Below are 21227 nucleotides of genomic sequence, written 5' to 3' on the forward strand. Positions count from 1 at the left end.
ATCCTGTTAAGTCTCAGTTGTTAGCGGACATTGTCCAGCTGTAAGTACCACAAGGTTCAGAAGGTCTGCATCAGCCATGTTGCTTCAGGAGCAGAAACATCATCAGTTCCACAGCTCCTCACTCTGATTTCTAGTAATTGTTTTTGCAACTTTCCTGAAGTATCTCTGCAGAAGTCAGGCTCCTGTAGTACAGGAAAATCTCTTATGATTATGTTTCCAGAACCACAACTTATGTATTTTTTTTTTCCAAATAAAGGAAAGGAAACAAAGAACTCCAGCACATGGTGGGAGGCTCAAAGCTTTATTAAGCGGAGAACAGTAATGTATTTGTAAGTCAGATGCTTTAGCAAGTTAAGACTCTCCACAAGGCACAAGCTGGCTGCAATAAGGCACTATGGAGAGATCTGGTAAGATAGATAGACAAAAGCAGCTCATTTAATTCAAGATGATCTGTACATTTGGTTGCAGATGCAGGCTATATAGGTTCCTGTAGTCATCACTGACTGAAGCACTGTTCTTTGGGCCAGGTATATGAGTGTAAGCTGACGTTTGTATCTCAGTTCTGAGATAGGACATGGATGAACAATGAGTATATGCAAGGCATCGGGTTAAGAAGTGATGCCCTCTTCATTTTCATGGTGATTTTTTCCAGTACTGCCACATCAGAGAGGGAATATAAAATAATCCAACTCCTGGGACTAAGACTAACCTGAACTGTCATTGTCTTGATGAATTGACTAGACAGTATGTTGTATGTCCTACTGGTTTTAAATCCCAGGAATTATTGAGCAGTTAAGAGGGGGAAAGGGAACAACTTTTGTAGCTTTTCCAAATCTTAGGATACCTCACGAATTTCACCTGCTCTTCTGCTACCTTAACAAGATAAAGGAGTTTATGAAACCTCAAGAAACTGTGAAATCTCCTCTTAACCCCAAACCAAGTATCCATGATGGTCAAGTCCCGAGTATACAAGTTGCATCCTCTCCCCACTTGCATTAGTGCCAAGTGATACTTTCCTTCCAGGGTATTTGCATATGCAAATTCAGCTGCTCTTGGTGTCAACCAGCTGCTGTGTCCACAAGGAGTCTTGAACACCGCCTACTTTCCATATGTCAAGGCCCTGGTGGAAGAATATGGAGGTGTATGGAAGGGAAATGGGGAAATTAAATTTCCCCTGAAACAATGGTCATTATTACTAGCTGTCACCTGAAGCATTAGAGCCAGCTCTGCCACTGGTCCTATGCTTTTCCTTGGCTCTTCCCTTTCCTACAGCAGAAGCAGCAGAGCTCTGAAGTATCAGAGAACAGCAAAATTTAGTCTTGTGTATGCCATCAAGCAGCCTATGTCCAATTCTGCATTCCTAATTCTCTTTGTTGTCCTTCTCAGTTAGGAAACCACTCCACTTTCAATTGTAGCTGTCATTGATGTAACAGCCCCAGATACTTGCAGGTCTGGCAGTGACTGGGTTTCCATAGCCAAGGCCCCAAACCAAGGGCCTGAGGCTGCCTTCTGCAAGCCAAGCCAAGCCAAGCCAAGCCATGATCTTTATCACTGCATTCAACTGCACTCCTCTTGTTATACTGTTTTATGTCAAGCCTCAATATATAGCAGAGTCTGAGCAGCTCAGCACTAGGCAGCAGGACCTACCTCACAGAACAATCTTGTTAATCTGTGGTGAGTACACAGAATAAAACCTCTACTTAAATTTAGTGCATCAGCCCAATGTGATAGTAACAAGCTTTTAAGCTTGTCTTTAGTAGCTGGTGCAATTCACTCTCATGTTACTCTGATATCCAGCATTGAATAAAGAGCTGCCTGCAAGGGCACAAAACTGCAGTGATACGAGCAGCAAATCTGGCCATGCATTTCCATGCCGGGACAAGTCTACAGGAGATAGTGTTGCCAAGGTGCATGAAGAGCTCAGTGGTGAGCCGTTTCTATGTATGCAGCTAATTTGCATGTTTATGGGATTCTGAATTATTGAACAGAACTCCTTCATGTAGCTTTGTGTCATTCTCCAGTGCTGAGGGACAGTTTGATTTTAGCCTCTGGAAAATTCCAGAGATTTCTTCCTGTACTAAGGGGTTAAACATGAGCCACATGAGTGAGAAGCCAGGACGAAGTCTAAGCGTGATTAAAACCAGATCTAATAGTCATAACAAAAATCCTTTTACTGAGTCCAATTCTGACACTTATTGAAAAGTAAAAATAATTTATTCTTACTGAGGTAGAGACTCAAATTCCATTTATATCTCATAGTCGCAGTAATTACCAAAAGGGTTACCAATTCCACTAACACAAGCCTTAACTTTTCTTATAGTGTTCATACATATTAGACCAAAATAGGAGGGAAGAAAAAAGGTGTTTACTCTGCTAGCAGAGCATTCAGAGTGCTAGTTCTGGATCTCTTTAGGAGGACCACGTACTCACTGGTATTAGGCTGACAAACTATAATTATTGTATGAAGAACTGGGGGAGATCTGGAGAATGCTCATCAGTATAATTAAAAGTGAGCTTTGCCAGCTATTTCCATTTTATGTAGTTATAAATCTATTATTTGAACAAAGAAGAAAGAGCCTTTGTATAGTACAAACAGAAGAGGTATGAAAAGATGTTTCAAAGCTACAGAAGGTCACTATCAGCATGCATTTGCAGAAATGTAATTATTCCATTACATATATAACCTTTAAAAGAAATTATGATATTGAAGATAGCTGGAAGTGAGGGATGCTGTCTTGGAAAAGGTCACATGATGTCTTAGAAAAGTATTTTTATATGCATATACCATCTTTCCATTAAGAAATTAATTGATACAACTTCTGTTTATGGTAATTATTTAATTGAAATGATTTCAAGAACTTAAACAAACTCCCCCTCACACATGCTTTAGATTTACATTACAGTTTCCTAGTTGTGATATCTGAAGTGTAGTTTTGGCCACGACTTGTTAAGCTTCTGCTCACTCCCAGTGAGTGTTGCATGTGTCACTAGAGGATCCCCTCTGCATTATTAGCTGTGCACCAGCACTTAGAATATCAGATTGCTCTTTCATACAGTAGCTGTTTCTCCTGAGTACTACTATTCACCCTGTTAGTAAGTCAGAGCAAATGGTGTTGTGACACAATAAGTCATCACTGTTTCCATCATTGACAGAGGATTTAAACGAGACTGGTGGTGCTCATTGGGCTACTGCATAGTCCAACATACCGCATTTGCTCCCATCGTGGCTGCTTTGCCTTCTTCCTCTTAGTGCTTGCAAAGCACCAATCCAATTAGCGGACAGCCATGCTGTATGTGACTGATGTTCCTCTGGAAGAGAGAAATCCAATTTAAATGGAGTGAATGAACTCCCCATTGACATGTGATTCAAAGATATTTCAGGAGAGGCAGCCCCTCCAACCCCTCTAGCAGCTGATGACAAACTCTCTTCCACCCAGGAAGTTTCTTCCTGGGAGTCACTTAGCAAGTCCAATCATTTCCCTCATCCCTGTTCCCACTGTGCCTTAGGAAAGAAATTAATAACAAGAGGAGAAGCTTCTGAGTGAATCACTTCCACTGGGCAAATAAAAGAGCATGAGAAGCATCCTCCATGAACACAAAGAGTATTTTCTCAGCTAGTAATTCTATAAGAGACACCAACATAGGTGCATCAAACATACAAGTACCCCTCTACAGAGAGCTTTCAGCAATGCTAGCTTCTCCCAGGCCATCCACGCGTCCCAAATCTGAATGTTTTCCTCTGTCCAAGTTGAGTTCTATTTCCAAATCTCTTCAAGCTGCTGCCTTTTATTAAGGCACTGCAAGTGTATGCAATATATTATGTTTACTGCTTAAGAATCAGACTTTCTTTGTACAGTAGATACTTGATCTTAAGTTTCCTCCTGTGGATGGTTTCTGTCACCTAGACTGACTGGTTATAATGAAGTCAGTCCACAGATAACTGAGAGTGAGTGTATCATCCTTAGTTCACCTTAAGTTATTTCATCCCACTGTAGCTGAAGCACCAAGAGCCACAAAACTGCACAAAGTAATGCACCACCGAGCATCAGAAGTGCTGGAAATGGCTCTAAAAGCTGGCCCCAGACTTTGCTTCTGGTTGTCACAAGGAGATTGTCTGGCGGACTGGACCCGGAGGCCAATCTGGACTCTCCCCCTCCATTTCCTTCCTGGGGCATGTATGAATACCAACTACTCCTTCCATTCCTTTTTCTGCACTTGCCCATTTCTAGCACATAGGGGAAACCTGGCAGTTAGCCCAACTGGTCCTTGTAGGCTTAACAAATGGATTAGATTTCCTTCAAGTGTTTCTGGGTAACAAAGTGGACTTGTCAGCAGCAATTTTCACTGAATACAGTGAATCCACAGGTGACATCTTTCTAATCTTCCTGACTCTTGCTAGTGATGTCTGGAGCCTAGGTCCTTGAATAAGGAAATTTCTGTCAAGCAGCCTGTCACCAACAAGAGAAAAGAGAGTGTCTAGGTCTATGGCAGAGGAGCAGACTGCACTGAGCCAGAACACAAGAGGCCACAGCTCATTTTCACCATCTCCCAAACACATTGCTGACTCTGACCCTAAGCCCATGTATGCCAGCTCAAACTATCCCTTCATGCTCACACCCTCTTTAGTACACATCTACACGCATTTGCCCAACGGTCATGTTCTTCACACTGAAGTTGGTGCAAAACACCCGAAATTCTTTCTGAAATCTGCCAGTCATGCCCACATTTTCCACAAGAATTTCTTCAAGGTAAGAGTGAGGATATACAGGAGAAATGCCTTCCACGTATATGGACTAAAGTAAGCTGAGAAACCAACCGTTCAGGAAGATATGGCATTAATATATCCATCCCTAGAAGCAGATGGTGATAAATGAATGGCATATTTGACATATCTGTTATAGTCACCCAACTAGTTAACCAAAAAAAGATCAAATCACAGCAGCATTGGCTCAGATCTTCCTCCTCCAACACAGGAAATTCCATTTCCTCAGCACGATGCCTTGTGCGTATCCTCCCAAGCTGTGCTGTTCTGAAGAACCCACAATAGCTCAAAGACACATATTTGCGTCAGTGTGTCACATTGAATTTTCGCTTTCCAAACAGTAGTGTATGCACATGGTATTTTATACTACTGAGGTGAATTTGTTTTAAGATGTGTTGTAGGGTCTCTGAAATGAACATATTCTTGTGAGAAACTGGAAATACTCTGTCAATGAGAATCCCATCTTCATCCCATCCCCTAGCAGTAGAAAACTGCTAAAAACTGCTGAAATTTTTAGTCATAGAATCATAGAATCATAGAATCGGCTGGTTGGAAGAGACCTTCAAGATCATCGAGTCCAAACATTCACCCTGATGCTATACAAAGGATGTATACAAAGGATGTCATGCTATACAAAGGATGTATGACTTAAAATGAATTTGTACCAAGAAACAATGTGATGATTAAGCAGGTGCTAAGTAGGTTTTAGAGGATGAGCTCTGATCTATTGCTCAAGAAGCGTCGTGGAAGAAGACATTCTCTCCAACACTCATGAGGTATTCAAGGCAGGCCAAGTTCCAGACTACAAAACATATTTTATTTTTCATTTTTGGCAGGCAAGCAGAGAGAATAGACGCTCCTGTTAAGTACCCTGCTCTTCACCACTCTCAGCACGACTTTGAGGGACAGAGGAGCGAAGAAGGAAGAACAGCTTTGAGAATGCTAAAGAAAGAGCTGTGGAATGATAGGCACTCAAGTGGACTGAAAGAAGAGCTATCATGCATCCTGGCAAGGCTAGGCATGTATGTGTATGTTATACATTCATCCATCATGCTGGTGCTACCAGGGGGTTTCTTTAGCGATTTGATTTTGTAGGCAATAGTTACGCGCTGGCATCTAGACATCATCTAGACACATATTCATTTTTTTTCATACAATTAATTAGATATTTAAGCCTGTGAAAGGTTACAAGCAGAGCTAGACAAACCTTGGTCTGAAGTAAGTTAAGAAAATCCTAGATCTGGATGATGTAACTGGCACTCTGCACATAGAAACATCACGAACATCTACCCCTGTAGGCAGCAGACCAGAGCGTCAGTGACAAGTATGTGGAACAGATATGAAGTGGTTCTGCGTAGACTACAGCGACATATGCCAGCCCTTTACAAGTATGGCACTAACCTTCCAGACAGCTAAAGGACTAAGGGCGGTCACTGCCACTTGAGAGGATGTTTCTGATGAGGGAGTCAAGGCAGTGATGACTTGGAGAGCAAAGTAAATCTATAGCCATAAAACCAACAGATGTGGAGTATAGGAAGAGGCAGAAGCTAAGAAGTTAGGGAAGGGGAAATAAACCCAAAGTAGCCTAAAGGTGTCGATAAGGGCTTGCTGGGGCAACATACACAAATTCCAAATCATCTTCTAATCTTTTTTTCAACTTCTCCCTCTGTTTCATTTGTTTTAGTTTCATCCTCAGCAATCTACTGTGCAAATTTGACTCCAGACTGCTTCAGTCTCGTTCTCCTCTTTGGGGATTAATAATGGAACATTTTTTGACTGAATACAGAAGTTTTTGACAATTTAGTGAAGATTACCAAATCAGTCTATTCCTAAGATGCATCCTGGGACACTCAAGTTGGGATTTTTTGTAGTTACTGGGAACATAAGATAAAATGACAGTTTCAGTCTTGTTACACTCCTACACTTCAGTATCTTGGCTACTACGCCCCTTGCCTTTTAACATAGGGTTTCTCAGGCAGTCAGATTTGTGAATCTGGTTTATGTAGCTGTTTTTCAGAGATAGTCAACATCAGATGTTCAAGAGGCAAGAGCAAGGAGAGTCACAGTAGATAGCCATGGGGCATCCCTAAAAACATTCTTCTAAGGCTGAAATGTTTGAATCCTATACTTTGGCTTTGGGAAGGATCTGCGTTAAGTAGTCTTATAGGATAGTCTTTAAAATGTCCAGTTCCTTTCTGAATCTTGTCGAATTCTTGCCATCAACAGTATGCCATAACAATCAGGAGGCCATCAGACTTATAAAGAGTTAAAGAACTTAAATTCCAGAAATTACCTTGTATTTATTTTTAATCGTGTATGGTTTCCCTGCAACATAAACTCTGCCCATACTCAACTCCCTCCAAAACACCAGTCTAATGACCTGCAATTGAGATGAGTAATTAAGACAGCCAGAAAGTTTTAGTGAGGGTATTTTGGAGTGAAGAGTGAAGAACCGAGAGAGAAACAGCTGTTTACTAGAAGGTACTCTTTTGGAAACACTGCCTCTTTCAGATCTCACTTCAACTCTCAGTTCCATGTTGAATGGAGTCAGAAACAGATCTAGCACAGGAGGGAGATGATAGAAGGATCAAAGGCCTGCAGCTAACCTTAGCTAGATTGGGTCACAGCTCTGTTGGTAGGTAGAGGTAGCATTGAGCTATACATTTTGGGGGAGTCAGAAGACCATGCAACCAGCCTTTCATAAAGTTAGCAATCTTAAAGTTAGCATTGCTAAATAGTTCCTGTTTGTGGTTCTCCAGTTGTCATCTTAGGAAAAATAACTAGTAAAACTTCATCTGAGATTAATTCAGTTCTCCTTTGACTCTTTCTGCCTTTACTCTTCCCCTTCTAGGCCATGATTTTCTGTGACTCCATCTGTTCTCTTGGCAGCTATCCAAAAAAATGCAAGATAGAGACAAGTAGCAAAAGACTCCAGGAAAGCTGAGATATCCAGCACTACAAACAATGACTTTTGGTCAAAACCTCTAGCATTTCTTCAAAAGGTGGAGTTTTAAGGGGAAACCAGAAAGGCTATGTGAGTTGGTCTAGTTATTTACTGATAAAACATTGCTTGAGGTAGCACCTTTGCCTTTCAGCATTGTGAGTTTTCTTAAGCACTAACGTGTACTTGGGCCAAGGGCAAGGCTACTGAATATGCAGGCCAGTAGGGCCCAAGTACCAGGCTTCAGAGGTTAAGCAAGTACTGGCAGTTGGAGAACCCAGTGATCTTCATTATTCTTGCAGTAGGGGCCATAACAGCTACCCTACATAACTGAGCAGGGCAGCAGTCACGGTGGGATGCAGGGGTGATGCAGCATGTTAGAGAGAAGCATGCTCTGTGTACTCAGAGTGAGAGCAATTTTCATTCTGTCTTGTTTTGGCATTTCTTGTAGTCTAGAATCATTCATGCAGAAAAACACAGAGCTGCTTTTTATCTATGGGAACAGACCACACTGGATATTTGTTTAATTAAAGCTGACTGCTGGAGAGCAGGGAGCACCACTGTTTTCCATATGCTGTCTGGGTTGAGGGTTTGCTTTTGCAGGGGCAGGAGAAGAAGAAAAAGGGGTTAGAGTTGTTTACCGTAATACAGCTCTCAGCAGGCAGGCATCTCTATTTCAGGACATCTATCATCAGTGCTAAAGTGGTGGGCACTGATGCTTAGGATGGGCAACAACACTGAATGAACATAAAGCCTCAGGCACTTGTCCTAAGGGAAGATACAGCATTAAGGCAATTTTAGGAAAGTTTGCACTCCTTTGGCCCTCTGATGTGCTATCTAGGTAGCTACAGAGACTTTAAATTTTTGGAGCTCAACTTCTGTACCCTCTACAGCACCAGTTTTTAAGAGACAAGAGACTTGGCTTTTTGGGATAGCTGTAAAGACCAAGGCAGTATGAGTCAGGGTGCCCCTTTGCAGCACAGTCCAACTTTTGAAGAAGCCAGAAAAGTAGAGCTAACTCCTGAGCTGGCTAGACAGCTTGTGCTAGCCAGGAGGTTTGGCACGGGCCTCTCTAAAGTTCATCACAGAGCAGAAATGTCTGTGGCCAGATAGTTTATTCACGGATACCCCGTTGAGGCTGCAGGCAGCTGGCTGGAGGATACCTCTTGTCAGGAGCAATGTTAAAGACAACTGAATAAAATCCAGTCAGTTGTTTTCTCTCAGAGGAGAGGGGGCTAACGTTTCAAGTGACAGTATGGGTTACTACTGGGCCAAGCACAGCTTTCTCTGCATTTCAGATAGGTCTGGACTGTCAAATCTTTGCCTCCGGAGCATACGTCCCAGCTAGACAAAGCAAGGCACTGACAGGCTCAAGCTATTCCCAGTCCTCTTTTTGCATCTAGGCTTGCGCTTGTCCTGTGCTGCTTCTTCACACACAGCCCACGTACTGCTGGCAACATTCACCTCAATAGGCCCTTCAGCATGCCTCCCCCCTGTTAGCCTCTTCCTCTTTTGTGCCACCCAACTCGTCTTCACTCACCCAGAACATCTTTTCTTCTTGCTGGCTTTTCCCTTACAAGCTTTCATCAGGGTGCAGCCCAAGAGAATAATTTGTTTGGTTTTAAAGCAACAAATTGGAAAGAAGAACAGTTCAACAGTGTTGTGATGGACAGGAGAAATCATCTCTCTTCCCAATCACCTGCCTAATCTGCCCACAACAGTGTTTGTTTAGCTGTAGTCTCTGTGATGGTTTGCAAGTCTGAGGAAAGCAAGGCAGAGAATGTAGAGGAAGAGACAGAAGGGCAAAAAGCAAGCCCTGGACCTACCCTTTTGACTAGTAGACCATAGCCACCTACCTGGAGTATTTAAAATAAAAAAAAATACAGATCAGCACCCCAAAGTAATGAAACTGAATCAACTGTCACTAGTTTGAAGACATTACCTTCTTCTCTGTTTTTCAAAGGCAAAACAAACCTTATGCTTTCTGGTGTTTAACGCATCAGAGGCTGCATGTTCAAGTTTTATGTAACCCTTCTGACTTATGAAGTGAGATTTGTTTAAAAACAAAATGAAAAGAAAGCACAGAAAGGAAAACAAATCCACCGTCAGATATCTGACACTGACTTCAGACAGATACTAAATATCTCAAGACTCACGTTAAAGCTGCAAAGGTTGACAACACCGCAGGGGATTGAAATCCAGGTAGCCACCAGCCATTACAACCCTGCCAGGCCCTCTTGAATCAGAACAACAAAAGTAACATCTTACCTGAAGACTTCACACAGTTAAGATGACAGCTGCTTTCCTAAACCACTTACTTTAGGTTAGAAGTGATAGTAAGGCCCTAGGACACTTGCCTTTTGCATCCAGATAAGAGCTGCTTTGTCCACATAGCAATTAGTACAGCCTCAGGATTCCCTGTTCCCACAGGGTGGGAACAGGTCCACTTCTTCCATAGCAAGTTAACCCGCACCCAGCTCGTGTCTGAGCTATGCGTGCTATGCTGCAAAGGCCAGGGCATGGATTTACAAAATATCAGATATATGCAGGATCAAGAAATGGAAAGAAAGAAGACAAGGAACAGGGATAGTCTCCAAGGTGGAACCCAGTCCCTGGAGTGTATGCCTGGGTAGCTCAAAAGAGGAAGAGAAGCAAGCTGTAAAAGAAGAATGTAAATAGACCCAGAGCTCCAACTGCTCTTGGGCATTTGGGGTACTCAGATTTAGTAGGAGTAATAAGATATCATTCCCTGCTCCCAGTCAAGGGAAGAGGTTTCAGCACAGTCTCGGGATACCCATTTACACCTTATGTATTTCCCTCTATCAGGCAATGTCTACTCCTCACCACCTTCCTGGTGGCTTCTCCATGGGAGTCATGGCCCCCAGAGGGTGACTCAAGGATCCCAAATGGCCTGGAGACGGATTTCTGCCTGTGGGCAGGATGAACATCTGGTAGTGGTACTTAAGGTGCACAACTACTCCAAAGATTTTGGGATCTCAAAGGTTCAAGAGGACTCTGGTTTGGGCAGAAAATATCCAAGGTTAGGGTTAAACACACATGAGAAATCCTGAGAACCAGAGTCAACAGCTGACTGGGCAGCTGCAGTGCTCAGAGCATACTGATTCTCTGAAGAGTATCTGTGAGATGTTTTTTCTTAAAATGGTCACAGGAGACTGAGCATAAAGTCCTGTAGCTTCACATCACTCTTCCTTTCTCTGTTTCCCCCCTACTTTTACCTGCATTTCTATCCTGATAATTATCTTGCAAAGAATTTCATCTATATACAGGCGTCTACTTCTCAGGTTCTGTCTGTCCTTGTTCCTTCCTCTTTTTCCTTCTGTTTTCCCTCCCTGTTGTTTGCTTTCTTCGTGTGTGAGTAGGAATTGGAGTGGTGTATCTGCTGTTTGAATAAAAGCAGAGAACCATGTAGTTCATTTAGGGAAGCGTTGAGATTAGAAATGGCTGATGAGGTGTCTATTGTCTGGAAGATTCCATTTAGAAGCTGGTGAAGGATCAGCAGAATAAGTCTTATGAGGAGCAGCTGAGAGAAATGGGGTTTAGTCTGGAGAAAAGAAGGCTCAAGGGAGACCTTATCGCTCTCTACAACTACCTGAAAGGATGTTGGAGCAAGGTGGGTGTTGATCTCTTCTCCTAAGTAATAGTGATAGGACAAGAGGAAACGGCCTCAAGTTGCACCAGGTGAGATTTAGATTGGATGTTAGAAAAAATTTCTTCACTGAAAGGGTTGTCAAGCACTGGAACAGGCTGCCCAGGGAAGTGGTGGAGTCACCATCCCTGGAGGTATTTAAAAGACGTGTAGATGTGGTGCTTGGGAACATGGTTTAGTGGTGGACTTGGCAGTGTTAGGTTTACGCTTGGACTAGATTATCATAAGATTCTCTAACAACCTAAATGATTCTATGATTTCAAAATATGTTGTAACTTTCGTCTGTAAGTAGGCTCTTTTTTTCCCAGCAGTTCCTGTAGAGATGAAATTCAGTAGGAAATGCCAGTATATAATACTTCTGAAACCAAGCCTGCTCCTCAGAATGAATGCCGGCTGTTGCTGAATCAGCTGAGAGCCTTGTGCATTCCCACATGCAGTTGACGATGTCTGTGACTCCAGGGCTGCTCTGCAGAGCCGACTGCCTTGACGCAGGTGCTCCACACCTCTTGGGCTAGCCAGGTCCCAGAATTGCTGCTCTGGGGGTTGGGCAGAACAAAGCTGGGTGGAAAACCTGATGGCCTCTCTCCAAGGGACTACTGGTATGGCATGGCTGCACTAGAGGTGTGGAATATGTAGGCTTGGCCCTCCAACAGCCTGCCAGGAAATCCAGGTGAAGCCCTGTAATTTGAGGAATCTTTGTCAAACCCAAGATGTTTTCACCAGAGAGTTTAAATTTGATGATTCAGTGGTTTTATGCAAAACCAAAATTTTATCAGAAAATTCCTGATAGATTCTACCTGAAAGCAGAGTGACAAGAAGTAGGAACTGGAGTATTTGTGTGAGCCTGCTTGAACATAGGCTCAAATATGATCCCACCACTTGCTTCAGTGGAAGGACAACACAAGTAATTTATGGACACACCAGCCAGATAGGTACTTGCCACCCAAGAAGTTTAAATTAGAAACAACACAGTGAGAACCAGCAATAAACAGGATGGCAGGAGAGGAGAGATGTGAGCTCGGTAGTTACAGAAATGGAAGACCAGGAGATGAATTTGATATATCACACAAACGTGTCCTCTCTTTTCCAGCAGGTTGCATGTCACGGGCAGGGACCAAGGGCATGGGGAGAGGTCAGTGAGGTAAAGCTAATGCTTTCGTTTTCCCCTGCTGTGTTGCCTCTGCAAATCCTGTTGTTTCTAAGGAGAGATTCCTTTTGAGAATGCATTGGAAGCCAAGGAAGTGGAAGAACTAAGCAGTTTGTTGTATTAAGCTAGCTGGGAGACCAGAAGGAGGTGGCTGGGAACAGCATCATCCTTGTCTACAGTTTAGCTATCTTTGTGGCCATGTCTATCAGGTTCTGAGAAAGACAAAGGTGAAAAGCTTCACATTTCAGAGTGACAGAAAGTGTGGTAGGGCCTTTGGAAGACGCTGAGACCCCATAACGAGCCAAGAGATTTATCTTTACTGCTTATGTCTGGGTTAGAAGCTGCAAAAATATTTTTAAAAGGAGATGACCCCATTTGAGCCCTGAGTCCCTGCAGCAGCACTGAGAACAGAGCTCTAAGTGCTGTTCCACTGACTTGGAGACAGGGTGATTTTATGCTGCCTGAAGATTCAGCCTGCTTTATCATCTCTGCTTTTCTTCTCCTCTTTTCTTTTTCTTTTCCATTCATGTGGTACTTTCCCCCTTTGACACTGTCTCTTTTTAGTGGCTCTTTTTCACTGATGAATGTCAGTGTGTTCAAAATTGGCTGTTGATTTGTGCAGCCTATGACACTTCAAGGGCCTCCCTGGAGGTATCTTAAAAGGATCTCATTTTCAGAGGTGCTCAGCAGCTCTTACTGAGTTCCAGTGCTGTGATAAGTGCACAACACCCCTGAAAACCAGACTCCTCACAAACGTTGCCAGGCAAGGGACCCAAGAACGATTCACTCAAGATTAGTGAGCAGTTTTGGAAGTTTGGTATAGGATTTTTTCCTTTGGATGAATTCTTTTGTGTTTCTTGTCTAATGAATTTCTAGCCATTTTTAGCCTTTTGTTTTCCTATTTTGCTCAAGTTTATTATTTCTTATGGTTTTGCTTTTCTTTCCTGTGATCTCTTCCTCTCATTATTATCTCAGCCCTACTACTTATGCTTGTCCTGCCAGTATTCCACTACTATTTCTGGTAATGCCCCATGTTAATTTGCTGAGGCCATTTCTGTGCTCTAGAGAGGTTTCAGAAGTGTCTGCAGAGTTAATTTAGCCACTATCAAAAAAATATCAACTTCTTTGCATTACAATGTATAGTAAACGTACCTAAGAAAACACATCCAAGGAAACATTTCTGTACCAAAAGAAATTAAAGTTAGAGACAGTCAAAACTGGTTTTAATGAGATGTGTGGGATGATGAGACAGATCCTGATAGAAGGAAAACTTTTTATTTGGGTGCTTTTACCCCATTCTCTACAGTTTGACATCAACCCTGGGACAGGTAAAGTAGGGGAACAGAATTGTCAGCCCCCTTCTGTCCCAATCCCTGCAGCCTCAGAGTGCAAAACGTTCATATAATCAAATTTCTCTTTCAGCATCACTGGGAGTCACTGTCCCCTTGGAACAGCCCTGAGAAAGACATTGCCCCATGAGTTTTCTGCTGAGTGAGCTGAACACTGACCTGCTACGGTTTGTTTTTTCTTACAGGAATGAAACTGTTTTACACCAGTTCTGTTGCCCAGCAGCTGATGCAGAGCAGAAGCCTTCATCTCCGGACTCCTCACCAAGGTGGGAAATTGCTGCCAGTAAGACCTTTTCTTTTCCATCCCATACTTCCTTATCATCCATCACTAATTTTCCTGCCTCAGACAAAACTCACGTATTATACATGCCCATCGTCCTTCATCCTCCCTTATGTTCCACGTCCCAGCACTGCTATTCCTCTCTTTTCCCTCCCAGAGACTACTGTTCATACTGTTGTGTAAGTGCTCACAAACCCCCTCGGGCCTCTATTCACTCACTCTCATGCACCTCCAAAAACATACTTTCAGCCTCCCTTCAAACATCTACTTCCATCAAGCCACATTTATGCTTGTACCTTTTCTTACCCTTCTTCTGCATCACTTTGACACAGAGATACACCCACTTCACTTTTCTCCTTCAAATTAGTTATCCCTCATTATAAGGTGCCTGGACACACACCAGTATAGACCCATAACATTTAAGCTACAGCAAAAGTCACCAAACAAACTTAGGGTTCTGTCTCACACCTTGAGAGAGTGTGGGGGATGCAGTTTTACCCATGTTGAAATGATCTGAGTTTACCAATGAAGGACGGTTATAGACAGGTACTACAAACTGTTACCAACTTGCAAACATTGCAGCCAGGTGTGGGTACACCAGCAATTGTCATGGCTTTGCCTCATCAGTGAATGACATCAGTGCCAAGACTAAGGAGTCCAAGGAGCTTCAAAAATACTTGAGATGCACATACTGCGTATAGTTTCCATGCTTGGCCCTGTCCCTCTGTTCTTGCCATCTCTTTCTCCTCTCACAACTTTTTACACCTCCATCTCACAGACCTACTCCTTTTTCTTCTGCCTCATCAGTGTTCTGTCACCAGCAAACAGGTTTCTCTTTAAAGATTTCCCTCATCACACTGCTAGACTTTTACATCTGACCTGTGGCATCTGTATAAGAAGCCCGAGTTACTAGGGAGGGCCCTGGACAGAATTGGGCAGCTGAATTGCAGTAGTAAGGCTATAGCATTTTTAAAATTATATTTCTCTTGTTTGTTCTGCTCACTGAAGCAGACTGTGGTTTCTGATTTCCTTCCAAGGGAAAGTGTGAGTGCTGGACAACTGTGAAGAGAACAGTAGGGTGTGGGTGTAGGGGGGTGTGTGTGTGTATACCTTCAAAAGTAGGATTCAGCTACACTTGGAGACAGGGTAAAGAAGCAGGACCCTTCCTGCCCATTTGTGTATGAAAATGGAAGAATTAACCCCCATGCTATCTGTGCTCATGGCTTTCAAGCATTGGTAGTTTGCATGACAGCCCTGTGGGACATCTGCAGCTGCACCTCTGTGGCAGATGGGGAGATACTGGCAAAGAAGAGTAGGAGACAGCATAAGTTTCTGTAGTAGCCACAGCCACATCACTCTTGCACTTCTGGAGAAAGTTTTATTTGTGTGCTCTATTTTGTCTGAACTGAGGCTCAATTTTGCCATAGTGTTCTATCTTTTTATCCTGATCTTTGACCCTGCCCCATTCTTGTCCCAGACTCCGTCTTATCAGTTTCCTCAGTTTCTAGCATTTTCTTGTCCTACAAGTCTGTCACTCCTACAGTGACCCTTAAGCTCTAGGGTCATTTTTGTCATGCTCATGCTTCAGGCCTTCCTTTTGTCCCAGTGACTCCCAAAGGCTCTACCCATCCCTTGAGCCTGCATATGCCTGCCCTCCTTGTGCTGGGAACCACCAAATTTCTCATCTGGGGTTTGGCAGGTAAATTGAAGAGGAAGCAATCATTTATTTCAGTAATTTAACAGCTTTGGCAAGTTGCATTCAATAATGAGTCTGAGCCAGGAAAGTCAGAAGTGGGGATGAATGACAATGGCCCCTACAGCACGTTGCATCTGGGCTTCCAGTTAAGAAGTTTCTCATGCTGATCTATGCCTGTCTGTTTTATGTCTTTTGTAGCTTGGCCCACGCTGCGGACCTCCTGCTTTTCTTTCTTTTTTCCCAAGACTTTCTCGTGTCCTCTCCATTTCTATTGCCCCTGACCCCAACAGCAGTCCTGAATCTGTCTGTGTGTGACACAATATTCTATGTAGAGATAGAGATGGTTGAAGCCACCATGGCTATTTGAAGGTGAGGAACATGCACAGTAAAGGATTTTTACTTTTGAAACAAAACAGCTTTTATATATAATCTCTCTATGTGACTGTCTCAGGTGAGAAGAGCGTTCTTACTTCCCACACTGTACCAGAAGAAAGGCGGAGCACATGCAGGACTGTTAAACTCACCAGTCAGCTTTATGCTGGCCAGAAAACACCTCCTAGCCTCTGCCAAGTCCTGCAGTCAGCCAGAAGCTTCCTTCCTATCAGAAGTTACATATACAATGCAGTGAGCAGAGAAAAAAAATGACAGAGAGGGAAAAACACTGGGTCATCATGGAGCTGATGTCCATGGCTAATAGCTATGCTGCTCTAGAATGGCTCAATATGCTGCTGGGAGAAGCTCATCAGATCATTTACTGAGCCTGTCACCCTGCTCAAATCATCAACAGGTTTCCAGTTGAACCAAGGCAGAACAAAAGTCAATCAAGAGTGAAATATATGGGTCAGACAGCCTGAATAGGCAATCAGTTCCTGGGTGAGCCAGGCATATCCGTAAATAAGCTCATCAGGGCTTCTGATGGGAGAGCCTGGGACGCAGGGACTCCCTGCACAGCTCTCCTGAGCCTTGCTGAATGGACAGACAGTCACAAGTGGTGCTGTAGTGAATTTGATAAACCAGCTCGGGTTTATTCTTTCTTTTCCCCCTCCATAACCAGACGTTTCTCTAAATGAGATAAATCCTGTCAGAACTGATGCCACTAATAACCATCAGCCGTCTAGTTTTAATTAGAGTTTGCTTCATTAATGCCCCAACTCCTCTCTGCGCAGCAGATTAAATAATGTACTTGCAGCTCATTTACACAAGCCCCCAAACTGCAGGGCTGAGCTGCAATCCTCTAATTAAACAGCCCGGCTGATCCCTACCGCTGCCTCGGCTCATCAGTCTAAGCCGATTAAAGAGAATAGGGACTAATAAAGAGCATAAACAGGGAAGTGACTCTCGTCTCTTCAAGGGACTCGGAGACTCCAGTGACAATTGGCTGCTTTCTCCTCCTCTACCAGGAACCTTACCTCAGCCCCCCTCTCTTCCCTCTGGGACCTGCAAGAATGGTCCTGCTTCCACCAGGAACCCAGCCTTATCTTGTGGGACAGAAATCCTTTGGGAGACTGGGGGAACATGGGCAGCAGGAGGGTAACACAGCAGTGAAGGTGAAGATAAAGAGAGTTATCAAGGCAGTAAGAAGAGTGACTGCCTGACTGCAGGAGTGACCAGCGAGAGCAGCCATGCAGCTCAAGTGTGGGGCAGAAGGAGAAGGGCATAACGGTAGGAGAGCTGGCTGTCAGGAACAGTCTGGGACGAAAGTTTGTCTCTGCTTGTGGTTTATGATAGTCATTGTTGTTCTTGTGTCGTCTTCTCTAACATTCGTCCTGCAAGATTTCTGACTCTTTCTTTGCTACCTATCCAGCTAAAAATGCCTTAGCTTCACCTGGGTGGGAATGATTCGGAACATGTCAGTTTCTAACCGCTCAATAGAAGCCAACTCAATGGGGTGGTGGCGATCATTCCCACTCATATTGTTCTACTTTGCTTCACTGACTTCCACAAGCAGAGCTAGCCCCCTTCCCTCCTCCAGCATGTGAATTCCTTGTGAGGGAGTTAAGCTCCATCAGTTTAGCAATGAGAATTTCCCACCTGGCTGCTTAGCTGAGTTGCAACAGCAATCAGCAAGACTGGTGCTATAGGCCATGAACATTAGGAGACAGATTTGATCCCAGAATCTGCTCCCAAGAAGCTCAGCGCCAAAGTACAGTCAGAGGTGATGGCACCAGCAGGCAGGTGCCTGTTGCTGCACTCTTAGGGCTTCCCCATTTCAAAATACAGTGTAAATCCTGGACATGGACCACCATTTTCTCCATTGGACTTGTACACCACTAGCTTCATGACCATAACCCATCTTGCAGGTTGGGCTTCCACTGGGGATGCAAAAGATCAGGTTGAGGGGAATGAGGAGGCTCCATGGATGGTAGTAGGGGCTAACCCTGCTCCTTTACTGAGGTGCTGATTAGACTCTAATTTAGCCAAACCCTATAATTTCATAAAGCAACTGCTCTTTTTCTTGCTGGCTTCTGCCTGTTAACGGCAGGGTTTCATTCTAGGGATTTGAATAGCCTAGTAATTGCGTTTCCCACTTCTCCCAGTCTCACACAGTGGAGACTGGCATCCCAGAACAATGACCTTAAAATGTGTCCAGCAGCAGCCCAGCTCTAACAGGATTACATACCATTTTCCTTTGTGTGAGGTAATAGGGCTGAGATGAGAAAGATTTGTTTCTATTAGAGTAATGAGAGGAAATGATGGAGTCACAATTGGAGGGAACAGTATATTCATTCAGTTGCCTTTCATAGGCTTTTCGGAGCCTGCCTCTGGGTTGCCTGCAGTGCTGAATAGGAAATCAGCAGAAAATCACCTCTGCTCCAGTGATGGGAAAAGTTCTACATAAAATTTCAAGCACGTGGGGCAGGTCCACTTTGGCAATCGGCATGGGCGTGGCACTGGAGGGCCGAAGGATCATGCCACAAACGGGATCGGATGGGATCTGGGTACATTTGTGTGAAACGCAGGATCAGATGCCAGATAGCTCTTTGAGAGGGGAAAGTTCCACCTGCATTTGTGGGAGAGAGAAGGTCCTTCCTATTTGGAAGAAGTGCAGATGAGACCTGACCTGCTTTTAAGGCAACGGAGACAAAGAGGAAGAGGAAATATCTCCTCCCAGGAAGAGGAGAGATTGAGGATCTGAGCAGAGTCTTCTGGAAGGGTGTGGATGGGTACTGAGCAGAAGGGCTAGGGTCTGAAACATCTATGGAAACATCTGTGGAAAAGTTGGGCAAGCTCTGCTCATATTTGCCCATAATATCTCCACACTTCCCAGCAGGGAGACAGCTGCTTAGATCAGGGTTGAAACACAATTAGTGCAACTGGCAAGTGTTTACTTCATGATTATGGACCAATTAAATTGTAACTCAATATAGTTTAGACTTCAAACAGCTGTGTACTCATTTCTAAAGTGCTTGCTGGATTAGTCACCATCACAGATTGGTTACTGCCTGGCATCACAGCACCAATTAGTGGTGAGAAGACATGTAAGCCATTGGCTACATCTCCAAGCCAGCCTTCTCTGCTGAAGGTGAAAGTTCTGGTGAAATTCCCTCTTGCCCTGCTTCTGAATTATCAAAGTACTCAAATGGAAATATGTGTCCATGCTGGAAGAGGTCCTTTGTGCTTGTTGCTGTTTTTGCTTGTGGGAGGGTGAAAAGTGCATGGACAGATTTTGGACAGTTCTTTGAAATCAAACCTTCAAACATCTTTCTTCCCAGGTTTCTGGGCTGTGTTAAGAGTATGCTATATCCTAAGGAGCACATGGTTACAAAACAAAATCCGATTTCATTTACTTCTGGAGGTCTGCTGTCTCTGACTCTTCTTGTCTCTTTACCTGAACTCTCTGTTTCCGTTGAACATGCATTTGGTTTTTGTCTTATGAAGCCACGCTGGAAGGCATTCGCGCAAAAGAGTCAGGAGTATTATTCACTGCACAGTCACTGCATCATAACCCTCTTTGGCTCCTCGCTGCTGTAGCCCAGGAGCATCTCTCTTCCCTGTACAGCTCTTGCTTTGCTCTTGGGTCACTCTAGGTCCTCTAACAGTTAGATCCTCCTGAGAAATCCACAAGACTTTGTTTGAATTGTGTATGCAATATCCCTTAAGGCTGAGGCTCATGAAGTTGATGAAAACTGAACCACTCTCCAAGTTGATTCTCCTTTTAGATACCACTGAAGCATCTTGATAAAAAACAGGTAGGGAATGACGATTTTCCACCAGTATCCATCACTCTCTAAGCATTAGAGAAAAACAACTGAGCTACCCAACATTTTGTCTGGCCTTATAAAAGATTGATCTTGCCTGACAGAAAGAATACAAATCCAGTTGATGGAATGGGAAATTAGCCTTTCTGGCTTAGGATTGCTGGCAGTATATTGGATATATAATCTGGAGGTCCGTGCTTCCTTTCAGCTCAGAGGTGCTCAGTGGTTCTGGCCCAGGTGTGAAACATGATAATGATTCCAGTCTGTATCAAATCAGATCTATAACCTACCACACAAAACAGTGTAACAACTCTGAATAATTGGCCCCCAGCTGGCAGTGTCAAGTGCAAGGTTCTACAATTAGTGAACCATGGAGGCTGAATTCTCCTCTGATTCTTAATGGAGAACACTCCAGGTCAGCCTTACAGCACCTGGACATGCCAATGCAAAGCAAGCCTCTCTGCCCATCATCTGTGCCTTGTGTGCTCTGAGGACAAACAGCTTCATATACAAAGCTCTTCAATCTGACTTCTTTCATTCGTGCTAGTCCTCCACAGTACTGCTTTTGAAAACACACAGGAGAAGTATGAGCAACATTTCTGCTTTGTTAGCACATCCTGTTCGTGCTTCTTTTCTAATTTCTTTTCCTTATTGAGGTCACAGGCTTGAAGAGAGGATTTTTTCTGCTTCTTAACAGCTCATCTACTTCTTATTCTTTCCTCCCTGTAGACTTAATAATCCTGTTCAAGATATTACGATTGGAGGTTGTGGGGATGCTGCAAACAGACAGGGATGGGTCAGCAAAGTTCACATAAATACCCCCCAGGCTCACAGTTGTCAGAGTTTTGATTTTAGTCTGATACAGAGATGTGGGCAAAGAGTAATGTCTAGACCCAGATTTGAACTCTTCCTAAACTTGGGAGTGAGTATATTCCTCGCTTTTAATGGGTGTTCTGTACAGTCAGGACTAGCAGCTTTAACTGCTTTGCAGGAGCCTAGGTCCAGAACTACAAAGGTATTTAGTGTATGTAGATTTAGGAGAAATATGGAAATGCTTACAATTACAAGCAAAAAATGTTTTAGAAAACATCCTTAACGTCATAGTTACCAACAACCTTGAGAATCTCTTGGAGGGAGGGGAGGTGTAGTTGGCAATTCTTCTGGTACTATGACCTGGGAGGAATGG

At 43.6% G+C, this 21227-nt stretch overlaps 1 protein-coding gene across 1 annotated transcript in view; it reads left to right on the plus strand.

Annotated features, from left to right (window-relative positions):
• Positions 1 to 21227, plus strand: part of IQSEC3 (IQ motif and Sec7 domain ArfGEF 3) — a 100462-nt gene that overhangs the window by 31686 nt on the left and 47549 nt on the right. The window contains exon 2 of the mRNA XM_086610434.1: positions 14052 to 14132. Within this exon, the coding sequence (XP_086466560.1) occupies positions 14052 to 14132 (81 nt within the window). The remainder of the gene's footprint in view (positions 1 to 14051; positions 14133 to 21227) is intronic.

This window comes from Tauraco erythrolophus, chromosome 4 (genome assembly GCF_009769465.1).
Source record: "Tauraco erythrolophus isolate bTauEry1 chromosome 4, bTauEry1.pri, whole genome shotgun sequence".
In the NCBI taxonomy this organism is placed as follows: Eukaryota; Metazoa; Chordata; class Aves; order Musophagiformes; family Musophagidae; genus Tauraco; species Tauraco erythrolophus.